General features: G+C 41.1%; 1 protein-coding gene across 1 annotated transcript in view; it reads right to left on the bottom strand.

The window, feature by feature from the left end:
- plxna2 (plexin A2) overlaps positions 1 to 25,953 on the bottom strand; it is a 231,996-nt gene continuing 206,043 nt past the window's right edge. The window contains exons 23-32 of the mRNA XM_054783875.1: positions 19,494 to 19,560; positions 17,934 to 18,080; positions 14,906 to 15,065; positions 14,705 to 14,808; positions 10,276 to 10,375; positions 8,901 to 9,091; positions 6,216 to 6,385; positions 5,908 to 6,120; positions 4,966 to 5,116; positions 1 to 2,319 (exon numbers count right to left, since the gene is read on the bottom strand). Coding sequence (XP_054639850.1) covers positions 2,224 to 2,319; positions 4,966 to 5,116; positions 5,908 to 6,120; positions 6,216 to 6,385; positions 8,901 to 9,091; positions 10,276 to 10,375; positions 14,705 to 14,808; positions 14,906 to 15,065; positions 17,934 to 18,080; positions 19,494 to 19,560 — 1,399 coding nt within the window. The 3' untranslated portion in view covers positions 1 to 2,223. The remainder of the gene's footprint in view (positions 2,320 to 4,965; positions 5,117 to 5,907; positions 6,121 to 6,215; positions 6,386 to 8,900; positions 9,092 to 10,275; positions 10,376 to 14,704; positions 14,809 to 14,905; positions 15,066 to 17,933; positions 18,081 to 19,493; positions 19,561 to 25,953) is intronic.

Below are 25,953 nucleotides of genomic sequence, written 5' to 3'. Positions count from 1 at the left end.
AAGGACGTGAACGCACGTTTAAACCAGCAAAGTTTATTCATATATAACAATGGTACAAAGTGAATCCTTGGCTTGCAAAATAGGTGTGCTTCATATTTACAATAAGTACACAATAATATATTATCATACCAAAAACAAATTCAATCAACCAAAAAAAACCCAAGTTAAATACCTTAATTTTCTTACAATTTTCACAACACCTTTTGAATATAAAATAACAAAGACAGACAGCAATTCTTATCATCATTGTCACTAATAATTATTATTATCTTACAGGAGTCCAGTGTCTACAAAGGGGTTCTTTTACAAGGTGTGGATACTTGTTTCCTACTGGGGGGGGGGGTGGAATACATTGATGCCTCTGCTCATAAAAAAAAAAGAAATGCAGAGTTTTGTTTGGTGGATGGAACGACACGAGCCAGCCCTTCGACAAAGAAGAAAAAGAAACACAAGGAATCTTTTAGTGAGCAAACAGCTCGAGGTCGTGTCGTGGAGAACTGATTTTGCTCACACACAAGTAGGAAGAATAAAAACAAACGAGCTTCAGCGTGAATGGAAAGGAAGCAAACAAGGAAAAGATGTTTCAAGAGGTGCACTAATGGAAGTGCCGGTGCAACTAAAAACATTTTTAATACAGCAAAGCAGGAACTAAAAAGACTCGGGAGGGTCGGTTAGAATGAAAAGCCTCGGAGTACATTGAGACAAACATTTCCATCCCTTGGAAGAGGGGAAGAAGGCATTTAGGTCCAGTTTGTGTGAAAGCAACGTGAGGTATGACGAGGATGCAATACTTAGGCGCCGAGCTTGGGAAGACACTGTCGTTAAAAAGTGGGAGTACCCGGGGAAAAACCCACGCAGAAAGGTTGTCCGGAGACAGAATCAAACCGATGACCTTCTTGTTGTGAGGCAGTGGTGCTCTTCAGGGTTTCAGATGTTAGTGTTTGGGCCGGGGTGGGCTTATGACTTGGTGGGGTCTTAAGGCGAGGGTTCAGGCTGGGGTCAGGGTTACGGTTGGGGCTGGGGTTAAGGTTTTGTTTGCTGTTAGGGTTGATGTTGGTGTTAGGGCCTGGTTTGGTGTAGAGGTTGGGGTTTGGTATGGGTCTCGGGTTAGGTTTAGCGCTAGGGTTAGAGGTAAGGGTTAGGGCTGGTGTCAGCATAAGGGTTGGGGTTGGGGTTAGGTGTGGAGGTAGGAATAGAGTTAGCTATGATGCGCTATTTCTGCAAAGCGGTTTTGTCTTGCAGAAGTATTTTGGTACCTCCCATAGAGGCAGTTGAAGTCCTCCTAACTCCATAAGTCCTGAAGAACACTCAACAAGAACTGCAGTGTTGGACATGTTTGACCCGGTAGTGCAGCTGGTTACGGCATTATACTTGGACAAAATAGTACTGGAACGCTTAGAAGAAAAACCCCACAAACTAACTGGAAGCTCGCTCTGATGCAACAGTCTGTCACGTTTCGTACCGTCACCTCGGCGTGCTCGACATTCCACTTGTAAAGCATAAACCGATTTTGGCACTCGGTCAAACTACACCAAGACATCTGCGGCGGTCCTATCGAAGACTGTGATTCGCCGGCTCGACGCGTTGGCACTTGGATCGGTCGCTTGACGGACGGATGGTGGACACGTGTGCTTGCAAACAAAGCACAAGAAGAAGCAAAGGGGTGCGGCAAAACGGAGGATTTTGGTGGTGCAGGGAAGTGCTTTTGAGGTCTGGGAAGCTCTTGCTGAGCTCCATAAAATGTCCCGGAAGTTCTCTACATTCACTTCATCGACGCTGCTACATTAACAGGCGGACTCGTCAAGGGTTCGCCTGGTGGACTCGTCGATGTCTCCATGCTAGCATGCCGCCTCCGTTCCTTTCCTTTCATCTTTTGTCCTACTTCCATTCGAAGGAGGGTGCCGGAATCCTTGGGAATCCTCGGTGGTTGGGAATCAAAGGTCGACAAAGTACAAAAATAAAATCTGAATGCAGAAGTCCAGCATGAGATCTTTTATCCCACACACACACACACACACACACACACACCTGCGCACACACTAATGTCCCGGGAAACAACATCAATAAATAAATAAGTCCTTCCATGCTGATGCTCCATCCTCGTTTAGAACCTCGAGGGTCATGTGCCACGATGGACGGCGTTCGGGGACGCGAACTGAAGCGATCCCGTATTGCGAGACCTGGAAAGGATCCGCAGCAGTCCCTGCCCTTGTACAGCCGCCCTCAACTCTCGAGGGACATGGCACCGATGAGCTGCTCCACCTTGTAGGCCAGACGCTGCTTCCTGGCGTGGTCGTCCTGCTCCAAGGCCGCCGTGATCTGTTGCGCAACAACAAAATGAAGTCATGAAAGGCTGTCAACTGTTTGCCGTTGTCTCTGCTGTGGAGGAATGTTTGTCTATCAGCCGCGAGCGTTTCATCTCTGAGGCCTGTCGTGTACCCGTGACAGTTCGTCCAGGTTCAAACGCGGACTTCAGACGAGCGCCGTGTTTGGTTCTCTCATCTCTCTTCCTGCCTGTCAGGAGGAATCTACGTCAGCCGACTTACAGGCTTGGCCAAGGGTGGAAGAACAGAGCAGGTAAGGCTGTGTGATCAAAGGGAGCTGATGCATTTCCTCACCAACAGGGGGAGCCACGTGTAGCACTTTAACCACATTTGGTAACTTGGTTGGAGAACAAATAAGGCAAAAAGAAATATCCATAACACGAGAGTTTTAAAAGGAAATAAAGTCTAAACATAAATCATAAAAATATGTCACTATTTGTCCTCGAAGCAATAAACAATCATTTATATAATAATTAACCAATTATAACTATTTTACAAACGCTGGATTACACTGCGCCATAATTACATTCAATTAAAGCAATTACATATTATTTTTTATATTCCGTTTTAATTTCATAATGAACACTTGTACTATTTTATTCATACTATTATTGACTGAAAGGGATATAATAATAATAATACCTACATACTTTATGTATATAAGAATAATTATCCATAGTATTTTATTGTCCCAAAGGAAAATTCAAGAGAACATAAAAAATGCAACACACTTTTATATTTAAACATTAAATGAAAACAAATATTTTAATATTTTTATTGTTCCTTTGTATTATGTTCATATATTTTATTTTTACTTGCAGAGATGAGATCATATAAAATACAAATATATCATATTTATATTTATAATGAAATACACTCCTGATCAAAATCTTAAGAGCAGCTGAAAAATAGCTAGAATTTGCATTTTGCACATTTGGATCTTAATGAGGTTTTAAGTAGAGCTACAATATGCAAAAACAAGAGAAGTAATTTATTATTAATTTAACAACAATTAAACTGAAAGAGGTTGTTTATCAGCTGATCAAAAGTTTAAGACCATCGCTCAAAAAATAACAAAAAACTCTTCAAACCGGAACAAAGAATGTTCTCAGTAGGACTCAGTAATGAGGAGCTCCACCGTTCTTGTTAATCACTTCAAAAACGGCTTTGGGCATGCTTGATGCGAGTGTTTCCAGGAGGCTAGTGGGAACATTGCTCCAAGTGGTGAAGATGGCTTCACCAAGGGCATCAACTGTCTGGAACTGATGGCCATTTTTATAAACTTCCCTTGCCATCCATCCCCAAATGTTGTCTATGGGATTGAAATGAGGGGAACATGCAGGATGGTCCAAAAGAGTGATGTTATTCTCCCTGAAGAAGTCCTTGGTCAAGCCAGCATTGTGAACTGCAGCGTTGTCCTGTTGAAGAACCCAGCTGTTACCACACAGACGAGGGCCCTCAGTCATGAGGGACGCCCGCCGCAACATCTGCACGTAAGCGGCCGCCGTCTGACGACCCCGCACCACCTGAAGCTTCGGTGTTCCACTGAATGAAAAAGCACCCCAGATCATGATGGACCCCCCTCCACTGTGCAGGGTAGAAAACATCTCAGGTGGGATCTCCTTGTCATGCCAGTAACGTTGGAAGCCATCTAGACCGTCAAGGTTACATTTTTTCTCATCAGAGAATAAAACTTGTTTCCACCTTTCAATGTCCCATGTTTGATGCTCCCAAAGTCTAAACGGGCACTTTTGTGGCGTTGAAGGAGACGACGACTTTGAATTCTTTTAATGCTTTTTAAAGCCTTTTCCTGCAGATGCAGATGTTCCCCTCATTTCAATCCCATAGAGAACATTTGGGAATGGATGGCAAGGGAAGTTTATAAAAATGGCCATCAGTTCCAGACAGTTGATGCCCTTGGTGAAGCCATCTTCACCACTTGGAGCAATGTTCCCACTAGCCTCCTGGAAACACTCGCATCAAGCATGCCCAAAGCCATTTTTGAAGTGATTAACAAGAACGGTGGAGCTCCTCATTACTGAGTCCTACTGAGAACATTTTTTGTTCTGCTTTTGAGAGTTTTTTGTTATTTTTTGAGCGATGGTCTTAAACTTTTGATCAGCTGATAAACAGCCTATTTCACTTTAATTGTTGTTTTCAATAAATGACTTTAAAAAAATGCTTTTTGTCTCACTCCCCCTTCTTGTTTTTGCATATTGGAGCTCTACTTAAAACCTCATTAAGATCCAAATGCGCAAAATACAAATTCTAGCTATTTTTCAACTGCTCTTAAGATTCTGATCAGGAGTGTATATTTACACAGTTAAATAACATGTAAACATCAAATGTAATAATCGATTCCTGTATAATATACTTTTTTAAAAAAGGAAATTGGTTGAATTTTGACATTTTCTTGCAACAACCGATATTTTATTCTTCCCTAGTGTAGTTTTCAATGAGTATTCTCAACCTAAAGCAAAATGTATTTCATTGAAAATCAGAAAAGTCATCAAAAGATCTACCCCCCCATCATTCCCCATTTCCCCCTCCAAGGCGCTACGTCCCAAAGCCATGCGGTCTTAATGGCTTCCACTACCTGGCAGCAACCCAACTCCAGTCATCTATGGAGACGAGCACCCACCTCCTCGCTGTACTTGCTGATGTACGAGTAGATCTCGTTGAGGGCGCTCAGCATGTTGAACTCGCTGGAGTGCAGCCTGGCCTGCTCCGCCAAGTATGCGTTCATGTCCTGGTCGCTGATGGCTGGCAGTCGGTTGATGTCGGCGTAGTACCTGCGGGACAGCGGCGACCGCCTTGTCATTGCTCGCGTCGACAAAGTGAACTCTAAATGACCTTTGGGAAGCTTTACGATGTCGCTCCCAGTCACGGAATGCGAGACACGTCGGCCAGTGTCGCAGATGTGTCGCAATGAAGACGACAACACTTGCATGGCTGCAGTATGTGATGCTAAAGTGCTAACATCACACCCGCATTTTAACAGCTACATCATGCTAGGGTAGCCTATTGGCTGAACAAAAACTATATGATCAAACTACCACGTCTGTAGCTGTGTGACGGGACAGTTGGCAGAGCTTCATTTTCAGATGTGTAGCGAAGCCTCCCATTGTAGTAAGCTGTCCCCTGTCAAGTGGTGGTTGCTGTAGGCTTAAATTGATCAGGTATTCATGAATATTCAGGTAAAGCATTACAGTATGTCAGCATTACAGTATATCAAAAATAAGTGCTTCTTACGGAGCCAAATGGGACCAAATAGGTCCCCAGGGTAAAAAGTGTGGCCATGCAATACATGCATTATATATGCACAATATAAAGCCTTGCAATGGAGGGATCCCATGTCTATCATGAATGAGGGATAGTTGGCTGAGCTCCAGATAGTTTTTGAAAGATGTGTAGTGAAGCCTGTTTTTTCTCTGTCCAGTGTTGGGGCTTATTAGGCTGTGGGGGGACGGGGGGCTTGTCATCGCTCGTGTCGACAAAGTGAACGTGGCTCCCAGAGCCAGAATGCAAGTCGTGTCGGCCGATAAAGAGAATGAAGGATGGATGTTCTCCTATGAAGTCTTACCTCTCCACCCAGCTCTTGTAATTGGGGATGTCTTTAGCGTAGAGCAGCTTATTGGACGGCGAGTCTTTGCCCAGGCGGTGCTCAGAAGTGGAGCAAGAATCCATGAATGTCTGAGCGACCACAGACAGGCAGGCGTCCGTGATGCTGCTCTTGTGGATGTCAAACACAAACTGAGGGTTCTTGATCACGTTCACCCAGAAACGCAGCGGAAGGCTGGCGACACAGAGAATGAGGACGGACCGAGCTCAGCAGAAATATTCATACTCCGAGAGACAAAACAAGACGAGTTTCAGCGGCCGGCCTCTTACCAGTTGCTCTTCCACGTGTGACGTACGTCGGTGTCGTGAATGCCGTGTTTGTCGGCCTGCTCGTCCAGGAAGTCGAACATGTACTTGATGGCCAGCGGCAGCGTGCTACCTCGGTGGACGGTGCTGAACAACGTCTCAAACAGGTCGTCCACAAATTTTTGGAGCGTTCCCTGAGCAGAGAGGAAGAACATTCAATTCACAACCTAAAGTTTAGGTCACAACCAGATGTACGATTTTTTTTTTTTTTTGGCCGAGGAGAACGTAGTCGTGGTGACCATGAAGGAGTGAGATCTCCATGCGTGGAGGACGTACAAAATATCTGAACGTGTGTTAGCCGCACTAAATACATACCGTATGTGGGGTGCACGTGTGGTACACGACACAAATAGGAGTCGTACGAGAAAATTGACATTTTACCCAAACCTGACACCAGCAAAATGGACAAAAGACACACGTTGGCCGTACGGACGACGCACGAAGACGTACGAAGGGCGTGAGTTTGTCTTGCAACTTGCAAAAACAATGTAAGCGCCCGTAGAGTTTGTTTGACATGACAAAGAACCTCTGCGGCCGGTCTGCGGTCAGTCTACGGCTTGGAAACCAGCACATGTACCCTTTTTGCACATAGACCGGACCGTACGACCGATTGTGACCTACGTAGGCTTAAGGCACGCTTTTTGGAAAGTATAAAGAGTCTTTGATGAACATAACGTTTTGCAAACACTGCAGACCGTTTGGAGTCTTCAGTGAACGTACTAAAATATCATTTTGGAAAACAAGCGTCGTCTATAAACCTAACACACTGCACTTTTCGTAAACATTGGCGAACAACTGCAGTCTACAACCTAGCTTACGAGTTTGAGAAACATTGAAGACGTATGTTCTTGTGACCACTAAAGACCATTTAGGGTATTGCATGAACCCAAGTCGTCATCTAACCAGCAGATGTGCTTGTGTAAAAATCTAAGACAATTGAGTGTCTCCAACTTTTGTGTAACAGTCAGGGACAATTTGGAGTAGACATTGAATAACATTTTTACTCACTGAAGACAATCTCGCGTAATTTGTTTTCGTCAACAAATCGCGTTGTCTCTACAATTACGCATTGTTAACTAACAACCCCCATGTAAGTGTTTTCATAAACGTCAAACAATATTTGGTCTTGCATGTACAGTAGCTAGCATACATGATTTCTCAAGAACTAAAAATCTTCAAATTTTGCAAACGCAGAAGGCAATTTTTTTTTTTTGTAGTCGACAAAATGTGTTTGTATAAATCTCAGACAATTACGCTTCGTCAACAAACATAACCCTCATGTACGTGTTTTCATGAAAATCAAAGAATATTTGGTCTGGCGTTAAGCTAGCATACATGTTTTTTCAAGCATTGAAAAATTCCAAATAACATTTTTGCAAACACTGAAGACAATTAGTCTCGCTTATTTTTTTTCTTTTTAGTCGACAAGTTGCGTAGTTTGTAAAAATGTCAGACAGTTACTCACGCATGTTTTTTCATGAACATCAAAGAATATTTTGGTCTAGCGTGAAGCTAGCATAGATGTTTTTTTCCAAGCACAGAAAATATATGGCCAGCAACAAACCTACGTCCGAAGACAATTGAATCGTCAATAAACCTAACCGTGTGTTCCTGGAAACACCGAGGACAAACTTAACATAGTTCTTGTAAACGTTGAAGAACATCTGTAGTCTGCAATCTATCGTACAAGTTTCCATAAGCACTGAAGACGATTGTTTTGTGACCAAAAATGTTCCATTTTTTTTGTCTTTGTTTACCCTAACGTACGTGCTGTAAAAATCAAAGACATCTCCAACGCAACTAACAGACAATCTCATTTGATTTAAAAAAGAGGATCATTTCATATGCTTGTGAGAGCATTGCTTTGAAGCCTGGAGATGGGAAGATGGTTCCCCTGCTGTCCAGTCTCCTTGAGCCTTTCAGCGCTTGGCTCGCTGTCTTCAGACAAGTTTTCACTACAAAGATAGAACCAATCAAAGCAGTGGAACCAATGAGACCATCACAAGTATACAAAGCCAGAATCGACTAAATCAGTGGAACTAATGAAACCATACGTAGACGTAAAACCAAACAACAAGTAGAACAAGTAGAGCCAATGAAACAATCCAACTATGCAAAGGTAGAACTGACTGAACCAGTGGAACCGATGACACTAATAACAACTATGCAAAGGTGGAACCGACTAAACCAGCGGAAATAATGAAACCATAAAAACTATACAGACCTGGAACCGACTGAACTGGTGGAACCAATGAAACAACAACTATTCAACGGTAGAACTGACTGAACCGATGAAACAACAACTATTCAACGGTAGAACTGACTAAACCGGTGGAACCAATGAAACCATAACAACTATACAGATGTAGAACCAACTGAACTGGTGGAACCAATGAAACAACAACTATTCAACGGTAGAACTGACTGAACGGGTGGAACCAATGAAACCATAACAACTACACAAAGGTAGAACTGACTAAACTGGTGGAACCAATGAAACCATGACAACTATACAGATGTAGAACCGACTGAACTGGTGGAACCAATGAAACCATGACAACTATCCAGACATAGAACTAACTAAACTTTGTAGTTTGATCTTTGTAGTTTGTAGTTCCAGGATGTCACGTTTCCGATGCGTTGACCTACCTTGGTGGCAAGCAGCCTGGTCAGGTAGATCTCAGAGACCATCTTACTGCCGCGGTCTCCTTCCTTCTGGTCTCCGTGCTCGTGGTTCTTGACCAAGTGCCACACTTTCACGCCGCTCTCAAGATCGGGCGTGATCATGGGAGCGCGGGACCGGAGGCTGTCTGGACTGCCGGTGTAGCGGAACGAAGAGTCTGAGGACGAAAATAAAATATAAGAATTTATAATCTGGAAACTTTCAGGGATGGTGTCGCTTTGCTGCATCAAAGCGCAGAACAAGGCACAGAATCTCCAATTGTTGCGTCTTGCATGAGCCCCCATGAACCAGGAGGTAGAATGGTTCAGGAGTGGAAGAATCGTTTGGCCTTGGTGGAGGTTTTCCACTGTATGGTTTTGATTTTTTTGGCAGATTTTGTCTTACTGACGCTAGCATTCTTACTGACACAGTCGGACGTAGTGACTAGCTTAAAAGGCTAACATTATCGCTCCTCCTCCGTCACGTGGCAAAGACACGCCGTTGCACAAAAATCAAAAACCACAGTAAAGCACCCAAAGGCCTCCCTCGTCCCTCAGCGCACCAACTCTGCTCTCACAACCACCGCCTGCTCACTCCTGAGCGCTAACACGTAGCTAATTAGCAGGCGCCTCCTGGCGCCGGGATCCCCTGGAGGGCTGGGGCAGATCTGAGGATCTCAATGCGGATCTCAGATTAGGGAGATCTATCTCACCTGGCTTCAAAGGCGCGCATCAGATACAAATTGTTATTTGATTTTCTGGCAATGACGACACACAAAGTGTTTCAACTGTGAACATGCAACTGAATCCTGTTTTAATTCAGATGTTTACACTTGGGACAAGCAAAACTAATGCAATGCAAAAAAAAGTACAAACTCAAGCGCCCCTGAGGTCAAACCATTCGAAATTTGACTGAAAAAAAGACCGCCTGAGAGCGAAATGTAGCAAACATCAAAGCATTAACACTGGGTAAAATAAAGACATTTTTCTCTCACCTCAAAAATAGGCAATTTTTTCCGCAGAAAACAAATCTGGTTGAACCAATTACTCATATTTTGTCACTTTTGCGGGTCGTGGAATGAATAGCGGGGCAAATCTTCTGCTGTCTACATGTTACAATAGAGGGGAGAATTCAATTTAAGTGAAGAAAAAATAACATTCTTGCCAACTTTCATACAATTTGCCTTTAACCTTTTTTTTACGATGTGTAGTGAAGCCTGCTTCGTTCTTTGTTAACAAAGCCTGTTCTAGACGAGGCGGGTTCATCTAGCTAGCTTTCAATAGTCGTTAAGCCATGCAGAGATTCCCGTTGTGCCAAAAGTGTAAATTATGATAAAGTGGACAAAGCTAATCACTGACTTACCGTATCTGCTGATGGAGGAGCGTGATATGCTGGCTGAAGGCGGGATGTTGTAGGACGACGTCTGTTTGGGTACCAACGCCACCACGCAGCGATCCGACACCTGACAGATGAAACACAAACATCACAAATGTGCTCTGAGGCGTCCACACACGGCTCAAAGTGACATCGCAGCTGGAAATCCTGCCGATTTCTGCAGTTTATTCAGTTAACATGTCCAGTTTAGGCTTGTAATCTGCAGTTTATTCAGTTAACATGTCCAGTTTAGGCTTGTAATCTGCAGTTTATTCAGTTAACATGTCCAGTTTAGGCTTGTAATCGACTGCAAGGAGGCTCCATCATTTAATAACACCCTCTGATGTCTTCATGTATAAGTGATGGCGCACATGCACAAGTACACATGACATAAGAAACAGTGAATAATCCAAACATACTCCCTGCTGTCATGTCCGCTCATGACTTACGACCGCTTCCCACGTCAGGGGAAGACATAACCTTTTTCATTTGATCGCTAAAATCAATCAGATTCCAAATGATGGCCCAAATTCTTGCAGCTCCCACATTAAGCAAAAGTGACGTTCTAAGGATGTAAGCATAATGATGTGATAAAAATCTATCATCTCCCTCACTTGTTTGCTCCACTTTTGAGGGAAGAGGCGCTCAAACGCTCACATTTGAAGTTGCGTCTTTTCATGACACCGTGAAATGCAAACATCCTTCCTCTGGCTCTGACCTGTGTCTTTCTCATGGTGGGGTCATGATCACTGACCTTAACTGAGGCAAGTGAGGCCTACAGTTCTTTGGATGTTGTTGTGGGGTCTTTTGTGACCTCTTGGATGAGCCTTTGCTGAGTTCTTGGGGTCATTTTGGTTGGCTGGCCACTCCTGGGAAGGTTCACCACTGTTCCATGTTTTGGGCATTTGTGGATAATGGCTCTCACTGTGGTTTGCTGGAGTCCCAAGGCTTTAGAAATGGCTTTATAACCTTTCCAGACTGATAGATCTCAATTCATCTCCTGACTCCTCATATGTTCGACATACTGCAAATCTAACTTATTTTATACTTTACCTCATGAATACTCATGAACACCTGATAAAACCTCACTACGTCCAGCGCTTGCCAAAAAAAAATCAGGCTTCGCTACTCATCTTGAAATGCCCCCGGAGCTCTGCCAGCAACAGACGTGGGAGCTGTAAGTTTGATCATTTAGTTTTCTTTCAGCGAATATGCTAACCTAGCATGATGTTTCTGTTAAAATATTGAGTGTAATGTTAGCACTGTAGCATCACATTGCTAGTGTGCTAACCTGTCCCACTCCTGTCCAGGTGTTACGTTGTTGTATGTGATATATTATGTTGGACATGTGCAGAGTTACAGTATGTTTAAAAATGGATCAAATACACAAATGAATAAAATGCTAAAGTTAAAAGCGCTAAATAGAGTAGTTCAGCGTTCAGCTACATGCACACACAAAAGGGCGTTTTACTAAAAGCACTTTTAAACGGTCTCAGCTCGAACATCAAGGCTTTATTTTATCTTCCAATAGACTGGAAGGTAAAAGAAGGTGAAAGGTCACATGTTGTGCGATTAGCATCATGATCTGAGGGCGAGGCCCAAGAAAGGTGGATCTCCACTCCGTGGGGGACAGGCTAAGTCCGAGGATGAGGGAGGGAAGACGTCCACTGGGTCTAATGGAAGGTGTTATCTCAGGCGTCCCCCAAAGCGTCTTATCACAGCCGCCCACTATCGCGCCCACACTGGATTATCCCTGAAGGACGCCGGCGAGCTCGCCTTCAATCATTTCCTCTTTATCACGAGGAGCCATCTCTGCTGCTCGCCGCCTCTGTGCCGGCAGAAGCGTAACAGCTCGGCGGACGGAAGCTATTTCAGGCGGGAATAATGGCGTGGGAGGTCCAACGCCGTTGGTTTATTAGAGCGGGCCGAGAGGATTGGAGTGCGGTTCCCCAGGCAGGTGAAGTTAGCGGGGTAATAACTTTGCTGGCTGTTATTTTTAACCTGCTGGATGCTTGCGTATTTGAACGTGAAGGTGTTTCGCTTTGAGCCTCACCTTTTTGTTCATCAAACAAGGCAGCGTTACAATCGTGGAGATGCTAAAAGCAGTCCAATGGAGGTGAATATATGCCGTGATAAACAAGCAGTGGGGCACGGCCCCCTGGGGAGTCGGGGTTCGGGGGGCAGTGGGGACTTTCAGTGTCCGTGTTGTCCTGCGCCTTCTAATGTTTCTCCTCTATTTGCTCATTTCTATGTAACATTGAAAATGAATGAAATGTGTTTACTGTAAACAAATCATTTACATTGGAAATCCCAGACACGCGCTAGCAATAGATATGTACTTATGTGCAGCCCCCGGATGTTTTTTATTTGGCCCACGGCACCCTCTAAAAACATTATTTAACAAAAAAAAAAAAAAACAACAGAAAAAATGGAATAATCTGCCGTAATCTTACAAGAATAAAGTCAAAATACTAAGAGAAAAAAGTTGACGTTTAACAAGAAAAGTCATCATTTTAGGAGAATAGCCTTGTAATATTATGAGAAAAAATGTCATCTTAGTAGCATTGACTTGAAATATTAAAGACATTTTCTTTTCAGTTGCAACATTATGAGAAACAAAGTCAACAAAATAAAATTGGGGAAAAGTTCGAATATTTTGGGAACAAAGTCAAAATATTTTGGGAATAACGTCATAATATTACACAAAGAAAATTTACAAAAAGCAAAATAAAAAAAAAAAAACATCAGAAATGGAAAAAACAGCAATAATCTCACAAGAATAAACATGAAGAGAAAAAAAAGCCGTATTCTAATGAGAATAAATAACGGGGAACAATAATGCCATTTAAGTTTTTTTGAAAATTAGGCTCAGAAACAAGTTTAACTATTATGGGTACAGTAAAAATATTATGGGAATAAAGCCATATTACAAAAAGAACATTTCCACATTTTCAAATATTTGGAAAATAAAAAAAAACAGCAGCAAAATGGGGAAAAAAGAGCAAAGAGCGAAGGTGATGCTTTTTCACCGATATCACAAAGATGAGATGCACTTTTTTCTTGAAAGACATAAGACTTCCTAGCATATCTACAAAATATCACTTTATTTATCCACTTATTTTATTATTTTATTGGTATATGCCTGTAATACACACTATATAGATTTTCAATCTAAAAATGAACAGGGCTTGTGTTCCCGAGTACCAGTAGGTGGAACCTGCGTACCGCACGTGGTTGTCTAAGACTGCGATCTCAATGCAAATATATGCATTAATGCTTTCACTGTGGGGGGGCCGTGAAGGTGTGCAGAAGCAGGTTATGTAAACCAATAGCCTGGGGGGTGGGGGGCCTTAACAGGATGCTGTGATATGAATTTTAATACGTCAGACTGCAGCAGGAGAGTATTAGCAAACACTCCAACTGGAGTCTGCATCCCCCAAACACACCTTCAAAGTATTTGATTTTGTGTACAATTTCACTCCTCTTTGCAAACGCGCGACGTGAGCGGCGAGCGAGCCGGGGCAATAAGTGAAATAAAAAAACCCTCAATAACACAGGGGCCGTTACAGCTTGGAAGCAATAACGCTGCAAGGCTTCATCCAGGATGAACGCTCAGCAGGGAGCCATGCAGGGTAGGATGAAGAACACTCATTTCAAAAAGCAAACACCACCAGCGCTTTGCTAAGAAGCTTAAACTACGAACCCAAACATTGGCAAGCATGCTATGCTAGTATGCTATTCTTTTGTGGTGGGTATTGTGGAGTAAGGTGTGTCACGGTGCCCAAAACGATACAAAAATATTTAGGACGTAATAATCGATGTACCATGTCGATGTACCGTCATGTTATGATATCTACCCAGTAGGCTGTCATTATAGCTGTTAGAATCAATAACATGTTTATTTCGCTCATAAAACGTATCACAATATCAATGATAACTTGAGCAATGATTTGGAGTGCATGAGAAAGCGGAAACGAAGAGTTAGCTTAAGGTAACATGCGTATCTTTTCCCAAAAATGACAACTTTATTTGTTATTTTGTTTCTCATAATATTACCACTTTAAAAAAACAACATATTTTTTCTTAAATATTTCAACTTTACGCTACTAAAATGACCTTGTTTTCCCTCATATTAGGATTTATTCCCGTAAAATTGCGACTTTTTCTTGTTAGGTTTCAACTTTTTGCTCTTAATATTTTGACTTCATTCTTGTAAAAAATCACTGCTGATTTTTCCATTTTTACTGTTGTTATCACTCATAGCACAGTATCCATACATGACCATTAGCAAATATCAATATTGCCACGATATCAATATTTGTGTCATGTGATACTGTTGTTGATATCATGATATCTTATCACAACAACTGTATTTCCCACCAATCGATCAATGGTTGGATCTCCTCAATGGACCCACCTGGTAGTGCAGGAGCGTGTTGAGTCTCTTCCAGTCGTTTTCTATCTTGGTGGTGATGTCTTCGTCCTGCAGCACCACGCGAGCCATACGTCCTTGGCGCCACTCTGACATGATATCAACAACACAACTCAATTGGTATCGGGAGATGTAACACGTAGCAAAGGGAGGTATCGCAGGCTGCTAGAATGCACGTGAACGTACCGAGGTCCATGTCGACGGCACGGGGGCGCTGAGAGTAGGGCATGTTCTTGTAGACGGCGTCCAGGATCTTCTCCTTCACTTGGGTGATGGTGTCGCAGTTGAGCACTTTCACCGGAATCTCCGGACTGTTTTCGTTGTCCGGGTTGACGCAGTTCAGGATCTACATGATCACGCGGCGGAAAAGACAGAACAATGGAATCCCATCAGATTTGCAAGCTGTCTTCTTCTCTGGAGGTTGAATCTCCCGCGGGGTAATGACGGTCGGTATCTGTCCAACATTGACGGGAGCATGTGTGATGTTTCGTTATTCTCTGACGTGCGTTAAATTATCAATTTTCTACAAGCGCACACGTGCCAAGCATAGAGTGGTGGGGAAAGTGTTGGCTCCCTTCCTGATTTCTTATTTTTTGCATGCTTGTCACACTTAAATGTTTCAGATCATCAAACTAATTTAAATATTAGTCAGTGACAACACAACTGAACACAAAATGCAGTTTTGAAATGAAACTTTTTATTATTAGGGAGAAAAAAAATCCAAACCTACATGGTCCTGTGTGAAAAAGTCCCTCGTTAAAACATAACTTAACTGAGATCTATCAGTCTGGAAAAAGTTATAAAACCATTTCCAAAGCTTTGGGACTCCAGCAAAGCACAGTGAGAGCCATTACCCACAAATGGAACAGTGGTGAACCTTCCCAGGAGTGGCTGTCCAACCAAAATGACCCCAACAGCGCAGCGACGACTCGATTTTGCCAGAAAACATCTTGATGACCCCAAGACCTTTGGGAAAATACTCTGTGGTCTGACGAGACAAACGCTGAACTTTTTGGAAGGTGTGTGTCCCATTACATCGGGCGTAAAAGTAATGCCGCATTTCACAAAAAGAACACCATGCCAACAGTAAAATATGGTGGTGGTAGTGTGATGGTCTGGGGCTGTTTTGCTGCTTCAGGACCTGGAAGACTTGCTGTGATAAATGGAACCATGAATTCTGCTGTCTACCAAAAAGTCTGTTGGTGACCTCAAGCTGAAACCAACTTGGGTTCTGCAGCAGGACAATGATCCAAAACACACCAGCAAGTCCACCTCTGAATGGCTGAAGAAAAACAAAATGAAGACTTTGGAGTGGCCTAGTCAAAGTCCTGACCTGAATCCTATTGAGATGCTGTGGCATGACCTTAAAAAGGCGCTTCATGCTGGAAAACCCTCCAATGTGACTTAATGACAACAATTCTGCAAAGATGAGTGGGCCAAAAATTCCTCCCCAGCGCTGTAAGAGACTCATTGCAAGTTATCACAAAGGCTTGATTGCAGTTGTTGCTGCTAAGGGGGGCCCAACCAGGTATTAGCTTTAGGGGGCAATCACTTTTTCACAAAGGACCATGTAGGTTTGGATTTTTTTTCTCCCTTAATAAAACAAGTTTCATTTAAAAACTGCATTGTGTTCAGTTGTGTTGTCTTTGACTAATATTTACATTTGTTGGATGATCTGAAACATTTAAGTGTGGAAAACATGCAAAAAACTAAGAAATCAGGAAGGGGCAAACACTTTTTCACTCCACGGCATGTAACTGGAAAATGTGCGTAAAACCGAGGCAACATTTTGGCATAAATTTTGAATGTTAACTGAAAAACACACAAACCAGGGCTGACACTAACTTAAACCTTGGTTGGCGCCATTAATCCGTTCCAGAAGGTCTGACGGTGGCGTAAGTGTGTTAGTCAGCAAAAAACGACAGCATCAACCGCTGATGATGTCATAGACGGGCTGACTTCCTCTTCCTGTTTCCATGTGTTAGGAAGCTGCTAACAAGGATGCTTTGTGATAAAAATACATGAAGAACACAGCTGCACTCACACGGTGTATTTAGAACACGAAAAGACGTGCGCCATATTGTATGCTAGCGGGAAATTGTGCACAAACCAAGGCTAAATTTTGCCGTACATTTTCCACGTTAACTGAAAAACAAGCTAACCGAGGCGTATGCTAACCGAGACCTACTGGCATTAACAGCTGTGGCTGTAGGTGACCTCCTGATATATTTGCTGGCATTTTGTTTCCAGATTATGTTTGCAGCCCCTTTGTTGCTAGGTAGAATTTGTGCAATGTGTCAATGGCACAAACGATGACGCAAGGACAATAGTTTTGAATGACGGCTCTGGATTTGCTGTAAAAGACACATTAGGAAAAAAACAAAGGGTAGCGCCATTTGCTGAACAAAATACGCCTCTAAAGTTGCACTAAACTTTGCCGTCAGCATATCTCCTGGGAGCCGTAAGACAAAAAGAGCGCACATTTTGCTTTTTCTTCGGCTTTTTGTGCAGCACAAGAGGTATTTCGCTATTTTGTCAACATGTCATCTAAGTGTTTGATTGTGGGCTTTTCATGATTGTGTTAGCTTCTTTTTACACTTGTACGACCGTTCCGAATGCGTGTTTGCTGGGTGAATCACCTTCGCTTTACTCCTTAGAGTTCACAATTTGTGTTTTTATTGTGTGCGTATTCCAAATTTCCTGTCAAATTCCAAGCACGTTGGAGGTTAGCGTGTGAGTTTTACGGCAGTGTGAAGGTAGCCTGAAAGTTGCAGAGAGTCCACGCTGGCGGCTTTGTGCTTATTAGCGGCGGCGGCCTGGAGAAACCATTTCCGCTCTTGCCGCCCGTCCCCAAAATCAAATTTCACACCTTGGGTAGAAACAGCAATTTCCAGCTCTGTCAGGGCATTAGTACATAATGAGGCACATTTCCAGACAGCACAATCACAGCGCCATCATGTCACATGCTGAGTCTGCGTGTGTGCGTGTGTGTGCGTGTGTGTGCGTGTGTGTGTGTGGCGTCCACTCCGGTCCAACATGAAGCCGGCGGGATGGTGAAATTTCCTCCAGCGGGGTAAGAAATAACGCAGCTATGCCCGTCAAATGAATTTCCCCTCATGGGGATTAATAAAGTACTTAAGTGGCGCCCCCCACTGGCAGACATGTTCCCTCCAATAACACCACGTAAACAAATGTTGTGTTTGTTGGTGCGTACCAGCGTTTTGTACTCGATCTGCTGTCGTATGAGCTTGTCCTCGCTCAGGGAGTAGCGTGCCTCGCCGGTGATGGCGTCGATGGGTCCTTTCTCCATCTGCTGCTTGATGGCGCAGTAGAGCATGAACAGGGGCTCGCCGGCGCACTCCTGACAAGGCACACACGGGGGCGCGTTAGAGCCGACAGCGTTCATTCAATGTCACGAAAAAAGATGGTTTGAGGCGTTAACGACACTTTTCAGCAACAGTAACTCACGCGTGCCTTGAAAAGGGACGCTGTTATGCTGCAAAACAAGCCTAATTCATAAATTATGAAGACGTTTCGTTTTTATGGGTATGTGTTGGATTTGATTTCTCCATCAAATAAGCAAATAGCTGGCAGAATTGCTTCCTTAATAATTCAAGAGCTTTCTAGAGCTTGAAAATGTAGTATTAAATCCATACGGGAGGAAACATGAAACATAAATGAATTCATTATTATTGTTAATATTTTATTAGTATTTGACATTAATAATGATTAACATTGTTTCATTACATGGCATTATTTCTGTATATTAATATTACTAATTATTAACCGTAATTAGAATGATACTAACAATAAGAACAATGACATAATAATAATAATAATAATACAAACTCCAAAAACACTTTCTCTGCTAACAACTGTCAGCATCCCCCAAGCGCCATGCATGTTAACATTAGCATGCTAACACCTAGCATGATAGTCGTAACTGTTTATACAATAGTCGACCTACGAAAACAGGTGAAAATGCCACTATGCTAATGTTAGCATGCATAGCATGATAGTGGTGTTTATGTACATTAAGGGTCTAGCTATGAAAATGGATAAAAATGCTATATTACTGATATGAATATTAACCTTAACAATAATAATACTAATAATAACAACAATGACAATGATAATAAGAACAATGACTATAATAATAAGAAAAATAATAATAGAATAAATATATTGCTGTTGATATTGATAATGCAATATAAAATTACAATTTTTTCATATTATAGCAAAATAAACTTTTAATAATAATGATTATTATATTGATATTATACATGACAATAATATTAATTATTATCCTGATAATATTATACATTATTGTTAATATTATATCATATTAATATTAACTTTGATTTCTTAAGTATTAATTTATTGTTAACAATTTAAAAACAAAGAATTACTTGTATTTTTATTTCATTGGCAATATAAAATGCAAAGTAGTACATATTATAGTAAAAACACAACGTACGTAATAAAATAAAAATACATAAAAAACATAACAAAAGTATAACGGTCTCCGTATGATTAGAAAATTAATTCAGCATAAAAGTAATCCTGAAATAAACAATCAAATAAATGAACACATTAACAACTAAATACGTGCTTGCTAATACAAAAATTCAAAAGCTAAATTTCATTTTTTTTTCCAAATAAAACAAAAACGCTGGACACAAACTGCACTCTGCAATTTGAAATTAGAATACTTATTTTTGGCCAAATGAACAACACAGCGTGCATAATTAATTGTGTGTGTGGTCAGACTGACCTTCAGGAACCTGTGCAGAAGGAAGGCGAACCAGTTGGTCAGCATCTTCTCTGCAACCGACTCTGTTCTGTCGCCCAAACAAAGAGACAAAAAAATGAGCAAATCAAAATTAAGGTTTTTTTTTTGTTTTTTCTTAACACAAATATTCATAATTTATCACTTTGTTGGAGCCTTTGGGCGGCTTCCTGTTGTTGCTCATAGACTTCCTGCTACATCTGTGCTTGTAACAGGTCAAAGGAACTACGAGAGAGGGCATTTGTGTGCGTGTGCGTGTGTGTGTGTGTTTGTGTGTGTGCATACGCATGAATGAACATGGCGCGACACTGCAGCTGTGACAAGCCTCAGCTGTTGAGAGACAAGTGCTGTCACAGCCAGGTAACGCCTGAGCACTGCCAAAACGCTAAAACACTTTCTCATTTTCACCCTTGTTGCCCACACACACACTCCTGCCCCTCCGTGGGTCCCCCAGCACCCTCCAACGCCGCCCTCCCAGGCACTCGCACAAGGTGGCGCTGGTATAACTAAATATGGAAATAGACATGCATGATTTATTGTACAGATACTTTGTAAGGACCACCTTGCCACCACTGGGGTGTGACTGTGGAGGGAATGAAAGTCACGATATAAAACCAAGGGATTATTCTTTTTTTCAAGCAGATTTGAGTAAGGAGGCAGTGTGAGTGCAGCCTGAGAAAGGTACAAGTCTGAGCTTTTACTCTGCATTACACTGCAATATCTCAACTCTAAGCAAGATGAAATACTTGAAATGAAGGTTAAAAACATACTTTACGGTATATTTGACAAGATTTTACTAATCAATCTCGCTTAGATTTAAGTTCACACAGTGTGGTGTGAGTGCAGCCTTGGAAAGGTACAAGTCTGAGCTTTTACTCGGCATTACATTGGAAAATATCAACTCTAAGTAAGATTAAATACCTACAATTAAGGTAAAAACACATATTTTCGACTAGCAAGATATATTTTCTTACTAATTAACCTTCTTAGATTTCAGTTCATGCGGTGGAGTGTGAGTGCAACTTTGGAAAGGTAGAAGTTTGATGTTTTCAAAGAACTGATTTTGCAGTTTCGTGTGAGTGCAGCCTTAGAAAGGTACAAATATGGGGTTTTACTCCACATTTCACCGCAAAATCTGAACTCTGCACAAGATCAAATGATGGTTAAAAAAATTATTTTTGACAAGGCAAATATATTTTCCTACTACAGTAGTCTTGCTTAGATTTCAGTTCATGCGGTGTAGTGTGAGTGCAGCCTTAGGGAGGTAACGTTTGAGCTTTTACCTGGCATTACACTGCAAAATCTGAATTGTTAACATGATTAAATACCTGAAATTAAGGTAAAAACACATATTTTGAGACAGCCATATATATACAGTCAAACTTGTCTATAGCGGCCACTAGAGGGAGTCTGTAAAAGTGGCTGCTATAGACAAGTGGCCTCTATAGACAGGTTGGCGTCCAGTTTGAATGTTGACCAGTAGAGGAAAAAAAAGAAAAAAAAGGGAAAATAATAAAAATAATAATAATGTTGACCAGTAGAGGGCACTGCGGACTGTGGATAAAAGTTGTACAGCACTACTAGGCTTGTTATTACCATGGTTCATGGTTTATGGTTTTAATTCATCCTGAACATGCATGAGTCAAACAGTAGCACATCACATAGTACAATTCACAATTTTGCATGTCCAAAAAAGAGTAGGAAGAAGCAAAGCTTATTTAATCCTACCCCTCATCAGTTTCAATACATTTATTCACCTCTTGTTCCTTCAAGTGTACTTTGTAGGTCTACATGACAATGTAGTGCAATCATAGCCAAGGTTTTTACTTACTAAAAGGAAGCTAGAGGCTTAATAATAACTGATAGAATATATCCACGACCCACAGAACAAAGCTGTGCTAGTAATGTCTTACGCTTGTTTTTAATATTTTACTTTTTATACGGCAGTGTCATTACAGCTTTAGTTCATCAGGAAGTGACGGGAAGTGACGGTGGGCGTCCCGAGCAGGAGAGCTAGGCTCAGTGCTAGCTGTGAGTTTGGAGAGAGTTGGGAAGTGTGTTTATGTTGGCGTGGATGTAAAGTCCTGCAGTGTTCTCCGCTGTTAATAAAGCCATTAAAGTGCATCGGCGACGTGAGTCTCTCCTTCCCCACAACAAGCGGCATTACGGTATTGACCAGTGCACACCAGGAAATAAACGGTGTCATTTCTTACAGGCATTGGCTGGACAGCTATGTAGTGGGGCTTGTTTAACCTTTGCCTTGTGGGCAAGCAGGAAGGAGAGACGATGCTGAGAGATGTGTGTGTGTTCTGAGCTGCTGTCTGGTGGCCGCGTTCAATCAATAAAGTTGGCAGAAGCAACAGGAGAAGTTTCCTTCTTTGCTTCGGAGCTGAATAACACTGACAAGTTAACAGACTAGTAGCGAACGGAAAAGAAGACGGCTTTTTGGTGTCGAATACAGAAGATGAGGACTTTGATGGATTTGTGGATGAGGATTGATGAAAAATAACGTGAGTACATTCTAAAATACTTCAATTACGTACAACCCAACTCAGTTTTGCTCCCGCTGCCGCATGCATGCTAGCGTATGTTTTTTTTTATTGTAGCGTCGCTGGGAGCACGTCCTGTTCCCAGCCTACTTTGCGGTAATGTTTTGGTGCAAATGCTCTTAAAGTTACATGTTTGACCAGGAAATAGCAAGCTCAAAAGAAGACGGCTTTTTTATGTGGAACAACTGACAGTTTGTGTGGATCTTGTGAATGATTGTGACTGAGCTAGGACTCAGTAATTAAAGTCTACACACGACGGCTTCATTGATTGAAAAACAAAACTTTTTCGTGCATGAAGCTTCTACTTGAGTTGGTAATTTGGCCGCTATATGCGGTCAGATATTGGCCAAGGGAGACAAAATGGGTGACCGCTGGCTGCGTTAGACAGGTGACTGCTATACTCAGGGTCTATAACATGTAAATTTGCTGCGGGGGATTTTTCAGTGGCTGCTATAGGCAGGTGGCTGTTCTATAAAGGTGGCCGCTAAGACAGGTTTGACTGTATTTCTTACTAATTAATCTTGGTTAGATTTCAGTCAATGCAGTGTGAGTAGTGTGAGTGCAGCCTTAGAAAGGTACACATTTGGGGTTTTACTTGGAGTTACACAAAACAATCTGAACTCTAATGGTATTAAATCCCTGAAATGAAGGTAAACCGCACATATTTTCAGATAGCATGATATATTTTCTTACTAATCATGCTTAGATTTCATCTCATGCAGTGCACTGTGAGTGCAGCCTTAGAAAGGTACATGTTTTGGGTTTTAGAAGTGTGCGATATTGAGGTTGTACTCTGTATTGCAACTGCATAAACTGTCAATTTTCAGATATTTTCTGTTTTTTTTTGGGTGGGGTGGGGGGGGGATTCCCATTTTATTGGCCTGCTTCCTCGCTACCGTTGCCTCCACCTCCCCGTAATAACCCTCCAAGTGGTGTGATTGTTGAATGTGTTGGAAGTTAATGGAAGCCATTAGGCATTTTAATAAGCTCAGCCAGCCCCGAAGACCAAAGTCAAATCAAGTCTTTTGTGCGGTCTGCACTCCTTTGTACGACATGTATCTTTACTTTTTAAATGTCAGTGGGGGGGGGCAGGTCTTTCGACTTTGTTCTTTTTCATCATGCCATTAATTGAGTTTCATTAACGAACATGCGGGTTTCATTATCCCGCGAGTCACGTCGCATGCTGACGTCTTTCCTAATGGCAGCGGCGGTGCAGCGAGGATGGATGGATGAAACCAACGCTCTTCTACTTAATAACATTGTGCTCCATTGCGCTGCATGGGCGTGGGAGGGCTGGGGGGCTGCGGCTCATCTCATTAGAAAAATGCTGAAGAGAAAAAAAAAGTCATGCAAGCTTTAAAGGACTCTTGGTGATTGAAGCAATGTTCTGTGATGCCATTAAAATAACATTACATGGCTACCACTGGCACAAACTCTCTGGGGGAGACGTCATGTGGTAATAACGGCCATCGGGGCGCAGAGATCAGAAACTATTTTTACTATAAAGGCGCCGACTAAGAAAGACGATGAATTGAGAAAACACAAAAAAAATCCCTCTGTAATCGGATTTTGCTGTACGGAACATTCAGTGCAGTGCAGCCTTGCAGGAGTCATGGCGAGTTGTAGTGCCAAGGAGAAGCCAGAGCTTGAAAACCCTCTTACGTCGTTTAGGGACACTTTCCTTCCACGGCGAAATACGAATATGGACAAAGACAAGTTGCACTTTACCAAAAACAAACCATGTAAAGTATTTTATATTATTTTGCTATTTATTATTTTTATTTGACAACACTAAGGTTGGAAGATTAGACACAAAAGTTATCATTTTACAAGAAAACTGAGAAAATATTGCAATGTTGCTAGAACAAAATCAACATTTTATAAATTGACAAGACAAAATTTTTAAAAAAGCCTTTAAAAAGCCTTATTATTAGAAAAATTATACATTTACAAGAAATACTTTGCAATTAGCAATTTGTATGAGGAAAATACCAGAATATTGTAGAGGGAAAAGCTGTAATGTTAAGAAAAATGTAAAATGTTACCAGAAACTCTTGCAATTTTACGAGATGAAATTGTTACAAAAAAACCCCACCGTCATTTTACAAAAAATAAGTTTCAATTTTGGTGGTGAAAGTCACCATTTTTACGAGAAAATACCATCATTTTACTGGGAAAAAGTCGGAATGTTAAGAAAAATTTATAATATGACCAGAAATTATTGTAATTTTAAAAGATGAAAACATTACAAAAAAAACCAAAATTTTAAATTTTTCTAAGAAAAAAATGCAATGGTACAAGAAAAACTAATTTTACAAAAAATAAGTTGAAATTTTTACGGGAATTTGTATGAGAAAATACTGCAATTTTACAGGGAAGAAGTCAGAACGTTAAGAAAGATTTGACCAAATTGCAATTTTACGAGATGAAAACAGAACCGTCATTTTACAAAACAAAAATGCAATTTTACAAGAACTCCTAATTTTACAAGAAATAATTTGCAATTTTGCGAGATGAAAGCCGCAATTTTTACGAGAAAAAAAAAGCTGTACTACTCCCGCAAGAACAAGTTGCAATTTGTATGAGAAAATACTGCAAAAAGCTGACATTTTACAAGTAAATCAAATGCAATCTTCCATGAAAAGACGTTTTATTCAATTTACCTTTTAGCCAAAAGGCCCCCATGCGCGTGGTTTCTTTTTTTGTCTTTATCCAGGATCTTAACTGGCGTACTAGACTGTGATGGCTCTATTAAAGTGCAGACTGATAGAAGCACACCTTAACAGAGCTGATAGCGCATCAGCAATTAAAACACTCACGTACCAGCAAACACTATCAGGAGCTAATCTCACACACATGCACTCACATGCGCTCACACATGCACACACATACAGTACATAGTGTATACCCCTGACACGGGCTTAGCGGAGTATACAAGAAGGTGCCTTTGCTGTAAGTCTCTGAAGCTGCATTTATATTATTCACAATCGCCTCTTTGAAGGTTCTTTCCTTTTCAATGCTGTTTGGTTAGTTAACAAAATTACTCAGAAATTAAAGGCTCCAACCAAGGTAAAAAAAAAACAAAACATTCCTTTTTGGGACGTTTTGCTGCAAAACTGAACATTTTTAAACATTTAAAAGATGATTTATTTTGTCATTAAAGCTACTTATTCCAATGGGGTACAATGCAAAAAAAAAAAAAAGTGATTGCATTTGGTTGAAGCAGCTAAAAATGCTAATGTACATATAATAAAATATATTACAATAATTTAAAAAAAGAAATATATAAAACATTTCCAACAATATTTGAACATTTAAATGCAATATATTAAATGACACAAAGACATTTGCATAAAAAATGTCAAATAGAGAATACATTTAAAAACCCAAATCTAAAAAATATAAATATAATTCAAATATATGTAAAATATTTATAAAATTATCATTTGAAAAGTTAAATGGTACAAATAAATTAATATTAAACAAATGTAATAAGGATACATTGAAAATGTGAATCAAATATATAAAAACATATGTAAATTATTCATGTTTGAAAATGAAAGCATAACACATTAAATGCTAAAAAATAAATTCACATTAAAAATTAAAAATACTGTACACTGTACGTAAAAAAAAAAAAATCCTCCAGTGGTAATATAAATATTGATACTCCCACTATGAATACAAATAATCATATGTAATCATACATACTAAGAGATGTATTTTGCCGTACTGTTCCTTGGTTTCTCTGTGAATCAAGTTGGAATTCAGTTTAAATATTCATGATGAGCAGCATTAGGCAGTAAAGTGCTTCTCTACAATATGAAGGAGGACACCTGTCCATCCATTTTCTACGCTGCTTAACCAATTAGGGTCTTGGGGGTATGCTGGAGCCT

This window comes from Dunckerocampus dactyliophorus, chromosome 1 (assembly GCF_027744805.1).
Source record: "Dunckerocampus dactyliophorus isolate RoL2022-P2 chromosome 1, RoL_Ddac_1.1, whole genome shotgun sequence".
Lineage (NCBI taxonomy): Eukaryota > Metazoa > Chordata > Actinopteri > Syngnathiformes > Syngnathidae > Dunckerocampus > Dunckerocampus dactyliophorus.
This window is presented reverse-complemented; position numbering and strand designations above follow the sequence as displayed.